The sequence below is a fragment of the Brienomyrus brachyistius genome, chromosome 18 (genome assembly GCF_023856365.1).
Source record: "Brienomyrus brachyistius isolate T26 chromosome 18, BBRACH_0.4, whole genome shotgun sequence".
NCBI lineage: Eukaryota > Metazoa > Chordata > Actinopteri > Osteoglossiformes > Mormyridae > Brienomyrus > Brienomyrus brachyistius.
The window spans coordinates 7,189,616-7,205,241 of NC_064550.1; the positions used below are offsets into that span (position 1 = coordinate 7,189,616).

The 15,626-nt window shown below is 46.7% G+C and overlaps 2 protein-coding genes across 4 annotated transcripts in view; one reads left to right on the top strand and one right to left on the bottom strand.

Annotated features, from left to right (window-relative positions):
• Positions 1-5,360, top strand: part of lnx2b (ligand of numb-protein X 2b) — a 23,216-nt gene extending 17,856 nt beyond the window's left edge. For both annotated transcript variants that reach the window (XM_048983504.1, XM_048983505.1), the window contains exons 6-10: positions 223-366; positions 1,383-1,557; positions 1,685-1,931; positions 2,768-2,926; positions 3,347-5,360. In XM_048983504.1, coding sequence (XP_048839461.1) covers positions 223-366; positions 1,383-1,557; positions 1,685-1,931; positions 2,768-2,926; positions 3,347-3,482 — 861 coding nt within the window. In that variant the 3' untranslated portion in view covers positions 3,483-5,360. The remainder of the gene's footprint in view (positions 1-222; positions 367-1,382; positions 1,558-1,684; positions 1,932-2,767; positions 2,927-3,346) is intronic.
• LOC125712918 (pre-mRNA 3'-end-processing factor FIP1-like) lies at positions 4,648-15,504 on the bottom strand. 2 transcript variants are annotated; one of them, XM_048983507.1, is made up of 16 exons: positions 14,229-15,502; positions 13,675-13,711; positions 12,749-12,812; positions 12,087-12,193; positions 11,889-11,947; positions 11,342-11,452; positions 10,267-10,397; positions 9,825-9,964; positions 9,581-9,680; positions 9,271-9,412; positions 8,481-8,504; positions 8,331-8,388; positions 8,193-8,254; positions 7,556-7,730; positions 6,480-6,644; positions 4,648-6,168 (listed from the first exon to the last, which is right to left on the bottom strand). In XM_048983507.1, exons 1-16 carry the CDS (start codon positions 14,317-14,319, stop codon positions 6,036-6,038), a joined length of 1,599 nt encoding a protein of 532 aa, XP_048839464.1. In that variant the 5' UTR covers positions 14,320-15,502; the 3' UTR covers positions 4,648-6,035. The 2 variants fall into 2 exon arrangements, with proteins under 2 accessions (XP_048839464.1, XP_048839463.1); XM_048983506.1 differs by lacking the exon at positions 4,648-6,168 and having other exon boundaries at positions 6,505-6,644; positions 8,331-8,557; positions 14,229-15,504.
• Positions 15,505-15,626: the final 122 nt, after the last annotated feature.

A 15,626-nucleotide genomic window follows, 5' to 3' on the forward strand; every position in this document is an offset into this window, starting at 1 on the left:
TTAAATGGTTTAATGAAACTTTTAATTGAGCTGTGTGTAATTCTTACATATTGAGGATGTTATTAGGAATAAGTTTTCTTTGAAAAGTCCTCGGTGATCATTGCAGGATTTTGAATGTCTGAATGATGTATAAAGACGAAGTCAGAAAACCGCATGTCTGCTGAAACTGGGTAGGCTGTGGCTGTGTGTGTGATAGGAGAATGTGGCCTTCCCTGTGCTCAGGCCAGCGAGATGCGGGTGAACTTCGTGGTGCTGAGGCACGCTGAGCCCCAGGGGGAGGCCGTCGTCAGCGGGGAGGGGCTACTCAGGGGCACACGCCGCAACTCAGACCTGCACTACTTCAGGCGGCGCTCCACCTATGTCAAGGTGAGTCCCTGCGGTAGCCTGCCCCTGGGTTAAGGTCAGTCGAGGCTCGCCGGAGACCGTGTGGGAGCTTGTCCCTGCGTTAAGGTCAGTCGTGGCTCACCAGAGACCTTGTGATAGCGTGCCTCTTTGTTAAGGTGTGTCACGACTCGCTGGTGACTGTGTGGTAGCCTGTACTCTGCGTTAAGGTGTGTCATGACTCGCTGGTAACTGTGTGGTAGCCTGTACTCTGCGTTAAGGTGTGTCATGACTCGCTGATGACTGTGTGGTAGCCTGTACTCTGCGTTAAGGTGTGTCATGACTCGCTGATGACTGTGTGGTAGCCTGTACCTGTGTTAAGGTGTGTCACGGCTCATTGGTTACTGTGCGGTAGCCTGTACCTGCCTTAAGGTGTTTCACAGCTCACTGGTTACCATGCGGTAGCCTGTACCTACGTTAAGGTGTTTCACAGCTCACTGGTTACCGTGTGGTAACCTGTACCTGTGTTAAGGTGTTTCACAGCTCACTGGTTACCGTGCGGTAACCTGTACCTGTGTTAAGGTGTGTCACGGCTCACCGGTGGTTCTGTTTATGTTTTCTATTGGGGACGCGGGGTAGGAGTCGCCCCATGGCGTCTCGGCACCCCTCTGCCCCAGCCTGCAGGCGTGGGGGGTGGGGCACCCGCCTGGCAGGTGGCGGTGAGAGATGTGTCACTTGCACGCTTCTGATCAAAAGAGCACGTGGTGCCTCTTTGTTTGCGGGCTGGAGGATCAAAGCGGAGGGTGGTTAGCTGTCACTAAGGAGGCTCACAGCCTCTCTTTCTAGCTGGGAGGAGAGGATCCCTGCTGGGCAGGAAAGGGAGCTTCTGAAGGCCCTGCAGGCTCCGCAGAGGGGAAGACCTGTGGATTTCAACACATGCTCTGAGCTAATGTGCTCTGTCCTGTGCTTTCTCTCTGCCCTGCATTTCTCAGTCTTTGAAGTACCTCACTGTCAGCTGACATTTCTCTCTCCCTTTGTGTGTCTGTGTGGCCCTTGCCCAGGACCCGCCTGATGGCTTTTCCAGTCAGGAGAAGACTGTGAGCATTAAGAAAGAGCCTCGCCATTCCCTGGGTATCACCATCGCCGGGGGGAGGGACAGCCGGAGCCATGTGCCCATTTACATAACCAGTGTCCAGCCGGTGGGCTGCCTGCACCGCGACGGGACCATCAAAGCCGGTAATGTCCCCAGGCGCTGCAGTCGCTCTCTGCCAGCGTGACTGTAGGCATGCTATCGTCTTTCTATTGGCACCCCGTGCCTTGGAGAACGTGGTGCTGAGGTTCCTTGCCCTCCCTGATGCTCCAGGTGACGTGCTGTTAAGCATCAACGGCGTGGATCTCACCCAGCTGAGCTACAGCGAGGCTGTGCGGGTGCTGAAAGCGCAGGCCTCGCAGCCCAATGTGGTGCTGCGCGTGGTGGAGACTGTCTCAGGCACCCTGACGGAGGAGGATGGCGACGGCGTGAACTGGGAAGAGCTGGAGCCTTTGGAGAATCCACGGGAGGACGACCTGAACTGGGCCCCACTGTGGACGCGCTGGCTGGGCCTGCCAAGGTGAGGTGGACGCCGTTAGGGGTCGCTAGCAGCGCAGCGGACGGGCCGCCTGTCACAGTGCGTGCAGTACACGGCTCCTCTTGGCAGTCAGTGTGAGGGCCTGTGTTAGTGGCGTCAATCTTCTTCAGAGGTGACCTTGACCAGAGACAAGCTGTTCAGGTGAATTTGAGACTCCAAATTTATGCTAATGTGGGCCTCATATGGAGTGTCTCTAAAAGTACGTCCACACTGCTACATTTTCATTTTAAAACAAAGACATAAGTCTCCGTTTTCACCTTTCGTCCACACTACCCTGGAGTTTTCAGCCGCCAAAACCAGACACTTTTCAGAGACATTTTATTTTGAAAACGCAGACTCTAAAAGTGCCCTAACTACTTCCTACTCATCACGTCACCCATCCCTGATTTGATCCCACTAGTTCCACCCTCATTGCCTGATGGGGGACTGGGTCACCCTACACAAAAGTAAACAGTATTCCAACATGGCGGATATGGAGATTTTACTTTAAATGGCCCTTTCCCTGTTGCTGACCTCCATGCAACTAAAGAAGAGAATCTAATTTACCAATCACTGTGCGATGCGCACATACCCAGTGTGTAGGCTAATAGCCACATCATACATATTTCCGCTTGTTTGTGTGTCTGGAAATTCCTTTGTAAACAATATGAAAACTTTTGTGTGTAAGGAGATGTTTGAAACCTCATCTTAATTGCATCTTTCTGGCCTAATAGTGATTCTAAAGGAAGTAGTTATTAAAAATGAATAGATGGATGGATGGATAGAAAGGATTTCTTTTGTAAAAAAAAAAAAAAGTTTCTCCTACTTCCTGTCTCCAGCCCCTTGCACTGGTGCAGAGACATTGTCCTGCAGAAGACCAACAGCGAGAGCTGGGGTTTCAGCATAGTGGGAGGCTATGAGGAGAATCATGGGCAACAGCCCTTCTTCATCAAGACCATCGTGCCTGGGACACCAGCACATTTCGATGGGCGTCTCAAGTGAGTTGACAGCACGTTGGGGTCATGATGTTGACTTTGCCCCAAAATAAACGTGAAGCTATTAGGTGAATTGCCCCAAACGAGCTGGATGGGGCCAAATTACCTCCTCTCATGTTCTTATTTCCTGCTGGTACCGTATGATTGTCTGCTTGGTTTTGGTGAATCAGGTATGTTTTCATTTTTAGGAAACAAGCTGCTGTGACAGATGTGTATTATATGAATAATCAAATGTCAAGCACCCATTAGAGGTTGCTTCAATTTGAAATTGAAGGTGTATTACAAAGGATTAACATGCACTGAATGAAAAAGGTATTACTCTTCTGTCTGCAGAGCTGAGTGATGTAAAAATGCGTGAGAGTGACAATGTCATGAGACTCAAGGTTGGGAAGCTGTTGCCCACAAGCTCGTGTTTTTCTGCAGGTGCGGTGATGAGATTGTGGCAGTGAACGGCGCCACGACAGTGGGCATGAACAATTCCTCACTCATCCCTCTGCTGAAGCTGCAGAGGAACAAGGTCACGCTGACCGTGGTGTCGTGGCCTGGCAGCCTGGTGTAGCTGCACTTAGTGTCAGCATCCCATAGTCAGTCTCCCCATTCCATCTGTTATGCACTCGCAGCAGAGGTATTGGCCTGCTCCACTGGCCAGTTAATAGTCTGCAATAGTGCCACATTTATCCACTGTGTTGGTGGCAGAAATGAAGCTAAGTGGGATTGTCATGCACTCTCAGTTCAATTGACTTCCTATTGGTTCCTGATGTGTTAACACAGCCAATCATTGACATTGCGCAATAACCACGACCATTTAGGGTTCAAAGTTCATTTTCATCACTAATACTGTGTTGTACAATTCAGTAGATGATATAAGGTGAATATGACCTGTACTGTACACAATATACTTGGAAGAGTACCTGTGGATGGTGCTGTAGAATTGGGTTTATTTAAATAATTCTAGTGCAAAACCCTGAGCACCAAGGGTGTCCTTCTTGGCCAATGTCCTTTCACCCTGGAGAAACGAGCTGACCTCAGGGTAGTTGAGTTGCTGTATCCCTCTACCTTGAGTAGGTAGACGTCGGTTCTTCTCTTCACCCACGAGATGATGATGCTTGTTCTAAGACAGCTATGTTATAATGGTCAAAGAGAACAGTATGACCGCTAACCCAACAGCCAATTCTTTAATACGATGTGCCTGCAGAAAATGGAGGCAAGTTTGACAATCTAGTGAAGGTGCGCGTGACGGTGTTAAATGCTTCCAAATGAGAAGAAAGCGGGATTTATCAATCCACAATTCTCCTGTCTGTCTTGTAAGTCAATGAAGCATTTCCAGTTGTAAAATGCTTCAAATCCTTTGTTAAAACATTAACACCCTTGCCCCCACCCCCCACCCACTAATTTGTTTCTGTAATTTGTTTTTTTTGTCTTGATAATATGTTGTTGGGGTTCACAAATTAGTGCAAGGCTTAGATGATCTAGATAAGCTTGAAAAAGAGGAGTCCCACAACTACGACCTCAGAAACCCCCATTTTAGTGGATTTCTTCTCAACAACCAGTTAGAACAAACAATGAAGTATAACCAGAAGTTATGAGGAACCTGGGCTTGTATTTTTGTCTTGAAGTCCTGGAGCTGCTGGCCTCTCCTCTCTGCTGGGGTGTAAACATACCAAAGTTAAATAGCCTGCTTCAGCTTGCCTGTATCGGTTGATTGTAATTTAGATCAGCTTAGGCACACAGCTTTATCCTCCTATGCATACAATTATGTAACTGTGCCTGGTGAACTACCCAGTCGATCCATTGTCCTCGAACGCACCGTCTCTGAAGTGACGCTCTGCTGGTAGCGAATAGGGTGCAATGGTTTGTTCTGATTTGTTTCTTATGATTCATTTGGGTGCCTTGTTTCTTACAGAGGAAAAGCAATTCTTACCTGCCTTAAGGACCAAAAAAAAGGGAAAAAAAGACATAAACATGAGTCTCGCCATCTAGCCCCCCCCTGCTTCTGTAGGCCTTCCTGTGAGACTGGGGAGGAGTTCCGCTAAGGCCCACGGTGCTCCAGGCGGCGGGCGGGCCCTGGCACCTCCGGCTAAACTGGCTCGCCTTCCACATTCCCGGTAGGAAGGGTAGAGAGCCCCTGACACGCAGTGACTCTCTGGGGGGGGGGGTGTGATTTTATCATCCAGATGGAGCACCTGTAAGATCCATTCAGTTGCAACGGATCCCAAACAGACGTTTCCTAAACTGGGTGCGGTCGACAGCGCTCCCAGAGACAAAATGCTCCAGGACTCTGCTGCAGTCTCTCTCTGTAGATAGAATGTATGTCTGGTTATTTATACGCATACGTAGAACATTCTGAGCCTAGACGAAGCTTTGCTGTTGGAACCAGCTTTTGCAGTGACCACAGTGTGATTTAAACTGATTTCATTTAATAAATAATAAAATAAAACTTGTCTTTTTTTTTTTTTTTTTTAATTTTCATACATATATATTCCTTTTTAAATTCTTTAAGTCATGACATTCACATTTTTGTCGTGTGCCATTAAAAAGAAGATGTATAAAAAAGAGACATTTGGTATCATGCCATTTTGCAGAGAAAAACTATAACACTTTCACATCGAATAACGCTGAAAGGGCATGTTTTGGGCTGAGTGCAGTCCTGTTTTTACACTTGTCTCTCCTTCCAGGGAAATCCGTCTGAAGATCACCTTCTGTTAACATTCACAAAGTGAACGTGAGATGTTCTGAAGTGTCTGGGCGAGTGTGTCCAGCGGTGCCTTACTTGCTGGTGATAATTACGCCTCTATGGCTAATCCCAACACTAACATTTACCTAAATGAGCACCAGATACATATATTAACAGCACAAATAACAAAAAAAACTTTTCCCTCTCCTATATAAAAGTAACGTTAAAAGCCTAGAGGTCTTTAAAAACATCTTAAATAGGAAATGTGTGATACACTGACAAACGACATAGCTTACTGCAGAATCACAGTTGGCGCTCGGAAAACAATGAATGGGATGTCTGGAAGAAGAGGTGCCCCTCGCAGAGCTTTCCGGAAGCTTGATGGGCCTCCTGCTGGCGGGAATGTTCAAAGTGCCTGGGGAGAAGGGGGTGGAGCCACTACTCCTTGCCCTCCAGCTCCTCCCTGTGGCCGACAGCCTCCTCCGGCGCCTCCTTCTCCTCCTTGCTGCGCTTGCTCTTTTTGTGTTTGTGCCTGCGATGTCCGTCACCCTCCTCGCCCTCGTGCTGCTTGCTGTGAGGGGACAGCATATCGTTACCGTAGTTTTATCCAGAGCCTCGTTACATTTATTAGTCGTTTTAGGGGACAGCTGCTTTAACGGGGCAGTTTGGATTTAGGAACTTGAAATAGCATCCTTTTTGGTTGCGAGGCCACCTGCCGTCCTGTCTTAGGCTTTTAGGTTTCACTGCCTGAACGTGGGTCTCTGAAAGCTGAGGACTCATCCGGCTTATTGCCAATATCTTCCTGATGGTAGTAAATTTTTAACTTGAGCCCCGCCCAAAAGCCCTCATTGGTCCTTCCCGACAGAAGGGCTGCAGACTTACCGCTTGGACGACTTATGTTTGCCGCTCTCCTCCTTTTCGCGATGGCGCCGGTCCCGGTGCCTCTCGTCTCGCTCGCGGCTTCGCTCGTGACTGCGCTCACGGCCGTGGTGAAACTCCCGTTCGTATTCCCTCTCGTGGCTGTAGTAGTGGTAACGCTCATCCTCGCTGAAGTCAACACCAAATGCCAATTCTTAAAAGCTTTCAAAATTTTAGCCAGAATTCATTCCGCCACCTTCTTAATTTAACAAATTCGTAAAAAATTTAAAGAAGCTGGTGTTAATGTGACTGCCACACCAAACAAGTGCAAAAATTAAACCTGGCCACAAGTCACAATCAAGTTTTATCACTGTTACAGCTGCTGTAAACTACTCTAGAGCTGAGATTTCAGCAGTTCCATTCTGGATTAAATATCTATGATTTAACACAAGGGATGGCACAATGGCACAGTTGTTAGCACTGTTGCCTCACATCTCTGGGACCAGGGTTTGTGTCTCTACCTGGGTTCTATATGTGGAGTTTGCATGTTTTCCCATGTCATTGTGGGGTTTCATCTCACAGTCCAAAAACACACTGAGGTTCGTTGTAGTTGCCAAATCACCCACAGGTGTGAATGGTGAGTGAATGTGTCCTGCGATGGGTTGGCGCCCCATCCCAGGTTGTTCCCTGCCTTGCGCAAGATGCCTTTGGGATAGGATTTGGACCCCCATTCCCCTGAATAGGACAAGCAATTACAGAAAATGGAAGGATTGTCAAGTAGGACATTTCATCTATAGTGAGAAGTAACTGCCTCACCTTTGTCCCACAGGTTAATTAGGCAGTTTGCACCTTATTTGCGCCTGTGACATTAGGGTATGTCATTTACCTTGCTAATAACTTCTCTATACATAATTAAAAGCTGACGTTGAGTACAATTCCAGTGTTCCTTGAAGGCCTGAAGCTGAGCACCTTTGGCCTCCAGCAGTGTTTTTCAACCTGCTTCCTCCCAGATCCCAAGCAAAAATGTGGCAGGGAGCTGGGAGGGAGCAAAAATGTGGACTGTCTAGAAATATTGGCCTACAGTAAGTGGCGGCTCTCACTTGCTGTACTCGCTGGTGGTGGGAGTCCGGTCCCTCTCGCGCTCCCGCTCTCTCTCCGGGTCCCGTCGAGAGCCCTGGTACTCCCAGGGTGACGTGCCCCCGCCGCCCTTCTCCATAGGCGTGACCCATGGAGAGTGTGAGGCAGAGACAGGAGGGTAGCTGATGAAGGTGGAATCTGCAGGTGAAACCACAGGCAGTCAGATCTACAGGCCAGCTACATCAGTGCTGCTCAGCCTGATCCTCGGGGGCAATCCACAGTGATGGGAGCAAGCAAAAACAGGGGAGTGTCTGGAGTTCCCCAAGGACCGGGCTGAGAAACACTGGGCTAAATTCAAATTTACCTGGAGCTATTACACAAAGCAAATTAGAAGTGGAAGGAAGGGTTACACTTTATGTGCTCCTCAGGATTTGAACCCATAATCTTTGGGGTGGTAGCACAATGCTGTATTTGTTGAGTTACTGGATCTAACCGTTTCACTGGCCATTGAATCATACATGTGCATGTAGGGTTAATCGGAAATAAAGGTACATGGAATCCCTAAGTGCCAAGCAGGGCTGTGTACGGGTCTGATGGCCCAGGGTCAGAGGAGGTGAGCTAGGGAGGATGCTCAATACAGGAACATGGCGTCAGACTCACCTCCAGAGTTGTACCCAAAGGGGGGAGGAGCTCTGGTGGTGTACCCGGTGGTGGGGCACCTCCTGTGGAGCAACACAGGAGTCAGCGTCCATCATGGTCACTTACCGGTCCTGGCAGGCATCAGATGTCACCACTCACCCATCCATCGGGGGCATCATTAGAGTAGGGGGCGGAGCCAAAGGAGGCGGGAATAAGCCTGTAACACAAGACGCGATGATGTGCTGCGTGTTCGTACGTAATGACCAGTGAGCAGCTGAATGGCCGGCGGCTGTTACCACAGAGACCTACCTGGTATGGCTGGGGGGGGGATACCTGTGAACACAGGCCAGCGATGGTTATCAGTGCCACCAAACGAAGCCAAAACACTGAACAAACGGCAAAGACAAGCCTGCACTTTCAAACTGAATCAGAAAGATTAACCTGAATGCAATGAAAAAAATTGTTTTCTCAGTGTCCTTTGGATTTCCCCAAAATGAACCCTTACTTCATTCCGGATCTTAATTGGCTAATGCCAGCCGGAAAGGGTGATAGACAGACACACACACACAGAGTTCATATATTCCTATCAATGTGGGGACTCCCCATTTCTATGGGCATAACCCTAACTATGACAACCTTAACCCGTACCCAACCCTAACCCTAACCATGAGTAACCAAACAAAATACTTTTGCTTATTTCAGTTTTTTGATTGCAGTCACAGATTTTTTTTCATAAAATTGAGGTCTGTACGTTTTGTGAGGACTGAAGAAATGTCCCCATAAGCTAAAAATCCAAACACACACACACATCCTTTAATATGTGTATTGTGCAACCTGTCCAGAGAATTAACTGTTCTGCCTACAGACTTGTAGGCACCCAGCCAGCAGTATTTGTCACCAAGGATGATGACAATGAACACAGGCATCACATCAGCAACATGAAAAACAAGCCAGTTCACTACCTCCCTGTGGACAAGTAGCTAAGATGGGACCTGGGTCCAGTATAGGACTCACCAGAACTCACTAGTCAAGCTGAAGTTTTGTACTGTAAAGCATGGACTGAAACTCAAATGCAGTCTTTTTGTGAATTAGAGCTTACCAGGTGGATGCAGTGGCGGGGGCATGCCAGACACCGGTGGGGGCGGGTGCAGGAAGTGAGGAGGGGGCGCTCCTATAGGGGGGGGAGGGAGGCCCGCCGGGGGGACAAAGGGTGGGGTCTTACCGGCATGGTCACCCAGCACCTGCAGGCAGAATGGCAACTGGCTGACCGTCCTGTATGTGTCATTCATACATGCACTGCTGTGTCTGGAATATTTTCGATCTCCTTGGAATAACATGCTTTGTTTGCAAGAGCGGCCTGCTGGTGCGCCTCAGTCTTTCAGGGGCAACGAGGTCACGGGGAGACTGACCTGGATGGGATTGTGTTCGTGAATCTCTCTCCTTCGGCCCTCGACCCGCCGGATGGCTCCCGTCTGTCCGCCGATCACATCGATGGTGCCGCCCAACTTCCTGTGGAGAGGCGGGAGCGTGCAAGCATCTCAGTGCTCACCTTTGGTATGATGAGAGGCTGCATCTCCCCAGCCAAGCACGGTCTATAAGCGGAGTACGGTATGTCCATGATTCCAGTCGCGTCTAAGCTACGGCAGTTTTTACCTGTTTGGAGGGGGTCCAGCTTTAAGTCTGCTGGCTGCAGGAAGGATGTTAGCTGGCGGGATAAAGTCCATCTTGAATTCCGTTTTGATGGCAGCTGATTCAATTTCTTTCTCCAAAACGGCGGATCTTCCCTGCTGCACCTTCCAGACATAGAGGAAATTTGAGAATCTCTAAGGGCTTCTGCATATCAACAGCCTACATCATCTAACCTGCCTAAAATTCTTATCATCTATCATGGATATAACAGGCAGGATGATATTCTAGCCGTGACCTTTTGTTAGTAAGCGCTTTTGAAGTGTCCCTAAGTTTAATAACCAGATTTCTTGGCCAAAAGCTGCAGTATTTTTAGTTCCGTGCAATCCTGTAATGGCGCCTGCAGCTGAAATCCCACCGGCCATCTGCAGCGTGAGGACGGTGCAGCCTTCCAGCCGTCGGTACCTACTGTGATTTTATTCTCGGAGTTCTGGGGGACCCCAGGCTCCAGGCCCAGCTGCAGCCGGCGCTGTTTCTCGCAGTACGCCTTCCACGTCTCCTCATTGAAGCCATAGTTGAAGTAATCTGAGAGGTCGGCACCTAGGTGGAGAACGGCAACGCGGGAAACATGAGCGGGAGACGGCAGTCAGCCTTTCTGATCCCTGCATAGAAGCTGTGCTGCAAAAATACCAGCTGTTATTGTGAAGGACATTGCTGACAAATGGAACCGCAGTGAGCTTAATAAACTTAAGTGGGGATGCTTCAAATGGAATACTGATCACTTCCAGTACCTACTAAGTCAACTTAATATATTTTTTTAATAATTTACAGCTTTTTTTAAAAATGTAAATTCCATTCTGAGTAGCTTTTTGAGTCTGCTTGCAGTGTACCTGAGTTTAGATTTAGAGGTGATCTCTTTGGATTAATAAGTTGTTTTTAAGTTTATATTTCATGTTCTGTCACATTTTCTCGTTGAAGATATAAAGCAGAAGTATGCGTAATTGGGCTATAACAGCCGCTAACATCATTCGCGGTAAGGCACGCACAATGAAATGAACGAATACATTTACTGACACGCAGGGGCGTAGCTAAAATTTCTGCCAACCCTGTCAGGTGCTGCCCCCCCTGAATCTACCCCCGCACCCCCCCCCCCCCCCCGCCAACCATGCCCCTGTTGACATGGGGAGAACCGACATTCACAAGTAGATGTTCAACAAGGAAAATGCTAATGCTAATTGTTGTTGCGAGCTGGTTGCGGCTAGTGCCGGTTAGTCAAACACAATGGCGATGCGAGAGCTCAGAGACTCTCCCATGCCACTTAATCAGGAGTTTGGGAACATTTTGGTTTCCCAGTAAATTACACCAGCACTGGAGAGATAGTGGTTGATAAGACCAAGGCTGTCTGTTGCCTCTGTAATACCAAATGCAGATATATTGCTGGAAAGTGACCCAATATGCTAAGTGATTTGAGATTACACCTATGCTACCCGTTAACAGCTATAACGCTGCTTCTCAGTTAGCCAGTAGCACCCGCAGCTTCTCACCTGGCTTCCTCCATGGTTTGTCCTCAAAGATGTCAATGTCCACCTCTACCACAGGCAGCCCGTTGATGCTGCCCACTGCCTCCATGTCGATGCCTTTGGACTGCAGCTTTGCTGTGTTATTAGGCAGAGAATCCAAGTGTCAGTCAATCAACAGGAGAAATGATGAAGAACAGCAAGAATACATTCAAATCACTACAGCTTCTCAATGTTGGACACAGTTAACAATCAAACAGAAAGTTTTCAAAACTCAGTCCATTTGTTGTTGTCTTTGAGACGAGACCGCCAATGAGCTGTCAGGTTTCCTCATCATACATTACAGTGTTTGGAACCAAACCTTACTCAGTCCTCAAGTAATCCAAGGAAGAACTTTCATCAGATATCCCAACTTCAGAAATCCCCAGAGACAGTGCTAACAAACTTATTCCATCCATGTATCTCGTGGACCAAGTGAGTTACTCGACGAATGCAAACACACAAAGTAACCCTAGTACTTGTGTGTGTGCATAAGCAAGTACTTGTGCATGAACAAATACCAGCGGGTACTTACCTGGAGCTGTGACTCCATAGCCGCGTCCTGACTTGAGACTCAGGTTCATAGGTGGTGCCCTAAAATGTAGAAATTAACACTTAAAATCGTACCTATCGGGCAAATTTTTCATGAGCTGAATTATTCATGACATACGCATAAATTTATTACAGCAGAGCGTCCCCTACAGGTCACACACAGAATTGACAGCACACACACATGTAGGAGGGCGCGCCGGTTTTAATGTTGCCAATGGTGACTTTGACGTCGTCGTCATCGTCACTGTCGCTCTCATCATTGTCATCATCCTCTCCGCTCTTAGCTGCCTGTGGACCCAAAGGACATTTACACGCCATTATATCACACTTAAAAAATAATAATAATAATCAAACTTAGATCATTCTGTGCACCACACAATGCATTAATGCAGGGAGATGGGTACGAATGGATAAATATGGAAAACCTCAGGAAAAACAATCCCGTTTTATGATGGCAAAATACAGACTCTGTGCAGGCATATATTAACATGATCTGATTTAATACCCTCTCATCTTATCCATCTTCCTTAATGACCTACGAGATCCTGAGTCGCGCCGAACCTCAAACCCATTCCAGGAAGCAGAAGACGGGACAGACCGGATGCCAGGTTATCAAAGGTAAACTTTGAGCTTTGCTTAAATTGAATGAAATTTGCAGAAGAACCATCGGATAATCTAATCAGATCGAATCGGTAGTGTGAATAATGGAGCACTTAGCAGGTAAGGCTGAGCAAGGCGATGGTGTGGGCAAGCCCACTCTCTCTGCACGGTCACGTGCCCCATGCGGTGTGGCGTGCCACTGGTTAGGTCATCAGGGAGACCCCGTGCCTGCTGCACCCCTACCTTATCGGCAGCCTGCTTCTCATTGGTGTTGCTAAGGTAACTCTCCTGATTGGCATCCGGAAACCTGTGAGGCGGGGTCATACAATGTCATCAGCCACTGTTTGTTTTTGTTTTTTTTAAATACCCCTGAAGTCAATGAATCAGATTTTGTCCAAAACTTGTCACCACTCAGCATGTGCCACATTTCACTTGATATACGATCAGTTGCAGTTTAATCCAGTTTATTGTTTTGCTCAGTAGGCGTGACGCTGCTCGAGTAACTTCGCCCTGATCAGCTTCCCACAGCTGACGATAAGTTACCAGTGAATTTGGGCTTGTGTTAGAAAACGTCACAAACATGAGATGTCACTGCAACCTGAAGTTAAGTTACACTTCATCCTCTTTTGAACCTATATAGTATTTCATTTTCTACTAGAAATTGTAAACATAATGCAGGTATGTACGCATAGGTATAAATTACAAAATCGGCTAATAAACCCCCCCACAATTTTCAAACCAAAGTTACCCCCTTGCTAGTTTGGATGCCGGTTAGGAATGAGTTTTGTACCTCAAGGCATTTCTCAGAGAAATGGTTAGTCTAAACTGTTACGGTGAGACTACAATAACAGTTACGTTGTTTACTGACTGACGTCTTCGGTGCAAGTACAAGATTATATTTGTGTAATTGGAACCGCTGACTGCACATTTTCAGTTAGAATATAAGTCGTCCGGAAAATAATATGTTACCTATTTGTTAAATATTAACTATTGCAACGATATTATTTAAATAATAAAAACTGAATATTAAATATTTTACTGCTGGTGGCAGCTATAGTTATTCCCAATGAAAATCTGTTAATGATGGCCATTGTCCACAACTTAAGAAACGTTTTGTGACTAATAAGAAAGATCATTCCTACGTAAGGAATAACAACATGCGTTCTTACCCGGCCACATTCTCCCCACTCTGTTTTTTGGTCTCATCTGTAAACCGGCACAAAAAAATCAAGCTGTGATTTCATCATTAACCATTGATGCTACGTTACTACGCCACCGCCGCTCATCAGACAACTTCCTGCGCGGTGAATAATATCGCTTTATCCGCCGCGACTCCCCGAAGCGGGATCTGCATTTAAGGATCTCCGGCTTGAGATCGCACGGATCCGGCGTTAAACTAACTAACAATGGGGTAGCAGGATCGCTGTGCGCGGGACGGTGTATTCCTGGAAAAAGTGATCTAGGATTCATTGAAGCATCCCCCTGTCACCGGAGTGACGGCTCTGCAGAGACTGTATCGGAGACGCTTAAAATAGTTAGATTGCAATTTAATGCATTAAGGATCTCCATGCATTTCTCTCACCAAATCGGCTCTATGGCGAAAACACATTTTAAAATTTATTTAAAAGCCTATTAACAGATTAATTGTAAAGGCCTTTGGTCGGTGTAGCCGCTGGACCAGCGGCCGGCAGGGTAGATGTTGCGGTTTTATGGCCGTATTTACCCCCATAAAGCCAATGTTCCTCGTCTTCCTCGGGTTCGCCCCCATTGTTGGGTACCAAAGTCGGATCTGAAGTGCTGAACTCAGTCGCCATGGTTTCTTCCCTATTTAGATGTAATTCCTTACTGCTGTGGTCAATGGGCGCTTTGTTTGGGTTTCCAGCGGTGGGGAATTGTGTAGCAGGAAAATAAGCATAATGCACGGCAACCGAAACATCTACACTCTGTAACAAACGAATAATTAATATATTTCGAAATGAAATAAAAGAATACTTAGTTACTGTTTATGATCTGCATAAATGCCCCGCCATTTATAATCGCTTTCGAAGAGGAAAACACCTTCCCTTCCCCGGGTCCTAGAGCCTTACAAATTTAATTGTGATTTTCTTCCATCATAGCGCAGTATTTCATTGACATGTTAAGTAGACGGAAACCTAATAAAGCGTGTTTTAAAAAGCTGGTATTATGCTACATTTTTTGGCAAGTTGTTTTAAATATTTATATACCATTCAGCTATTTTAAGAATTACTTGTTCGCCTATTTTACTTTCAGCTTTTAAAATCAATTTCACGTACAGTGTATTGTTCGAGTTATCTTAAATCAGCCGCTTTGTTCATATGTTCAATTTATCGTTCAGCACAATGACTAGTTTTTTCTAAAGCTATTTACGGCATTCAATATATATTCAATATATATCAAAGAATAATGAATATAGTATATCCCGCATAAAAATTTTAAGCGTGTGGCGTTTTTTGGATATGCAAGCAAAACATTTACAAGTGGCCACGATCTACCCTTGTTCAGAAGCTGGATTTTAGTAAGAAAGTTCCAAATCGTTTTCTCCAAGTTCCCTCAATTCTTTACGTTTATAGTCTTTAACAAGGATTTTTACTAACAGTAGCAATATCAGAAGCCATAGGAAATTTCACTGTAAATGAAATATATTGCAAAATATATTGTGTCTGTTGCTCCACCAGTTGTAATGTCATAGGAATCCGGCCATCACTTATCCGACATGAAATGAGGCTTCATTTGCCATTTGCACTGGAATGCTTCTTTCAATTCAATTCAAATAACTTTAAAACTAAGTTAAAGTTTAAAATGAAAGGCACACAGGGCAGTTGAACAAGGACAGGACACAATGACATAAAGTGCAACAGTATTTGGAAGATGCTGTGGAAAATTGCAATCAGGTAGATAAGCACTGATAAATCCGATCATGCTGCCCTTTGAGACCCAGACACACATACAGGTGAGATGCGGGTCTGAGTGCAGGGTCAGCCCAGTTATCTCACACCCCTGGGGCATGGGGGGGGGGGGGGGGAGGGGCAATAGGCATGGTATCCTGACCTGTTGAGCCACACAGCGCTTATCTGAAGCAGCCATGAACACAAGCGGCATC

Bases quoted from the DNA above. Each gene is read 5' to 3' on its own strand.
- LOC125712918 (XM_048983507.1), bottom strand. From the start codon at position 14,319: ATGGCGACTGAGTTCAGCACTTCAGATCCGACTTTGGTACCCAACAAT. The intron at 10,398-11,341 runs GTGAGAAGCTGC...TTCTCCACCTAG, and splicing joins CAAACCATGGAGGAAGCCAG to GTGCCGACCTCTCAGATTAC. The intron at 6,169-6,479 runs GTAAGTCTGCAG...GTCCCCTCACAG, and splicing joins AAACATAAGTCGTCCAAGCG to CAAGCAGCACGAGGGCGAGG.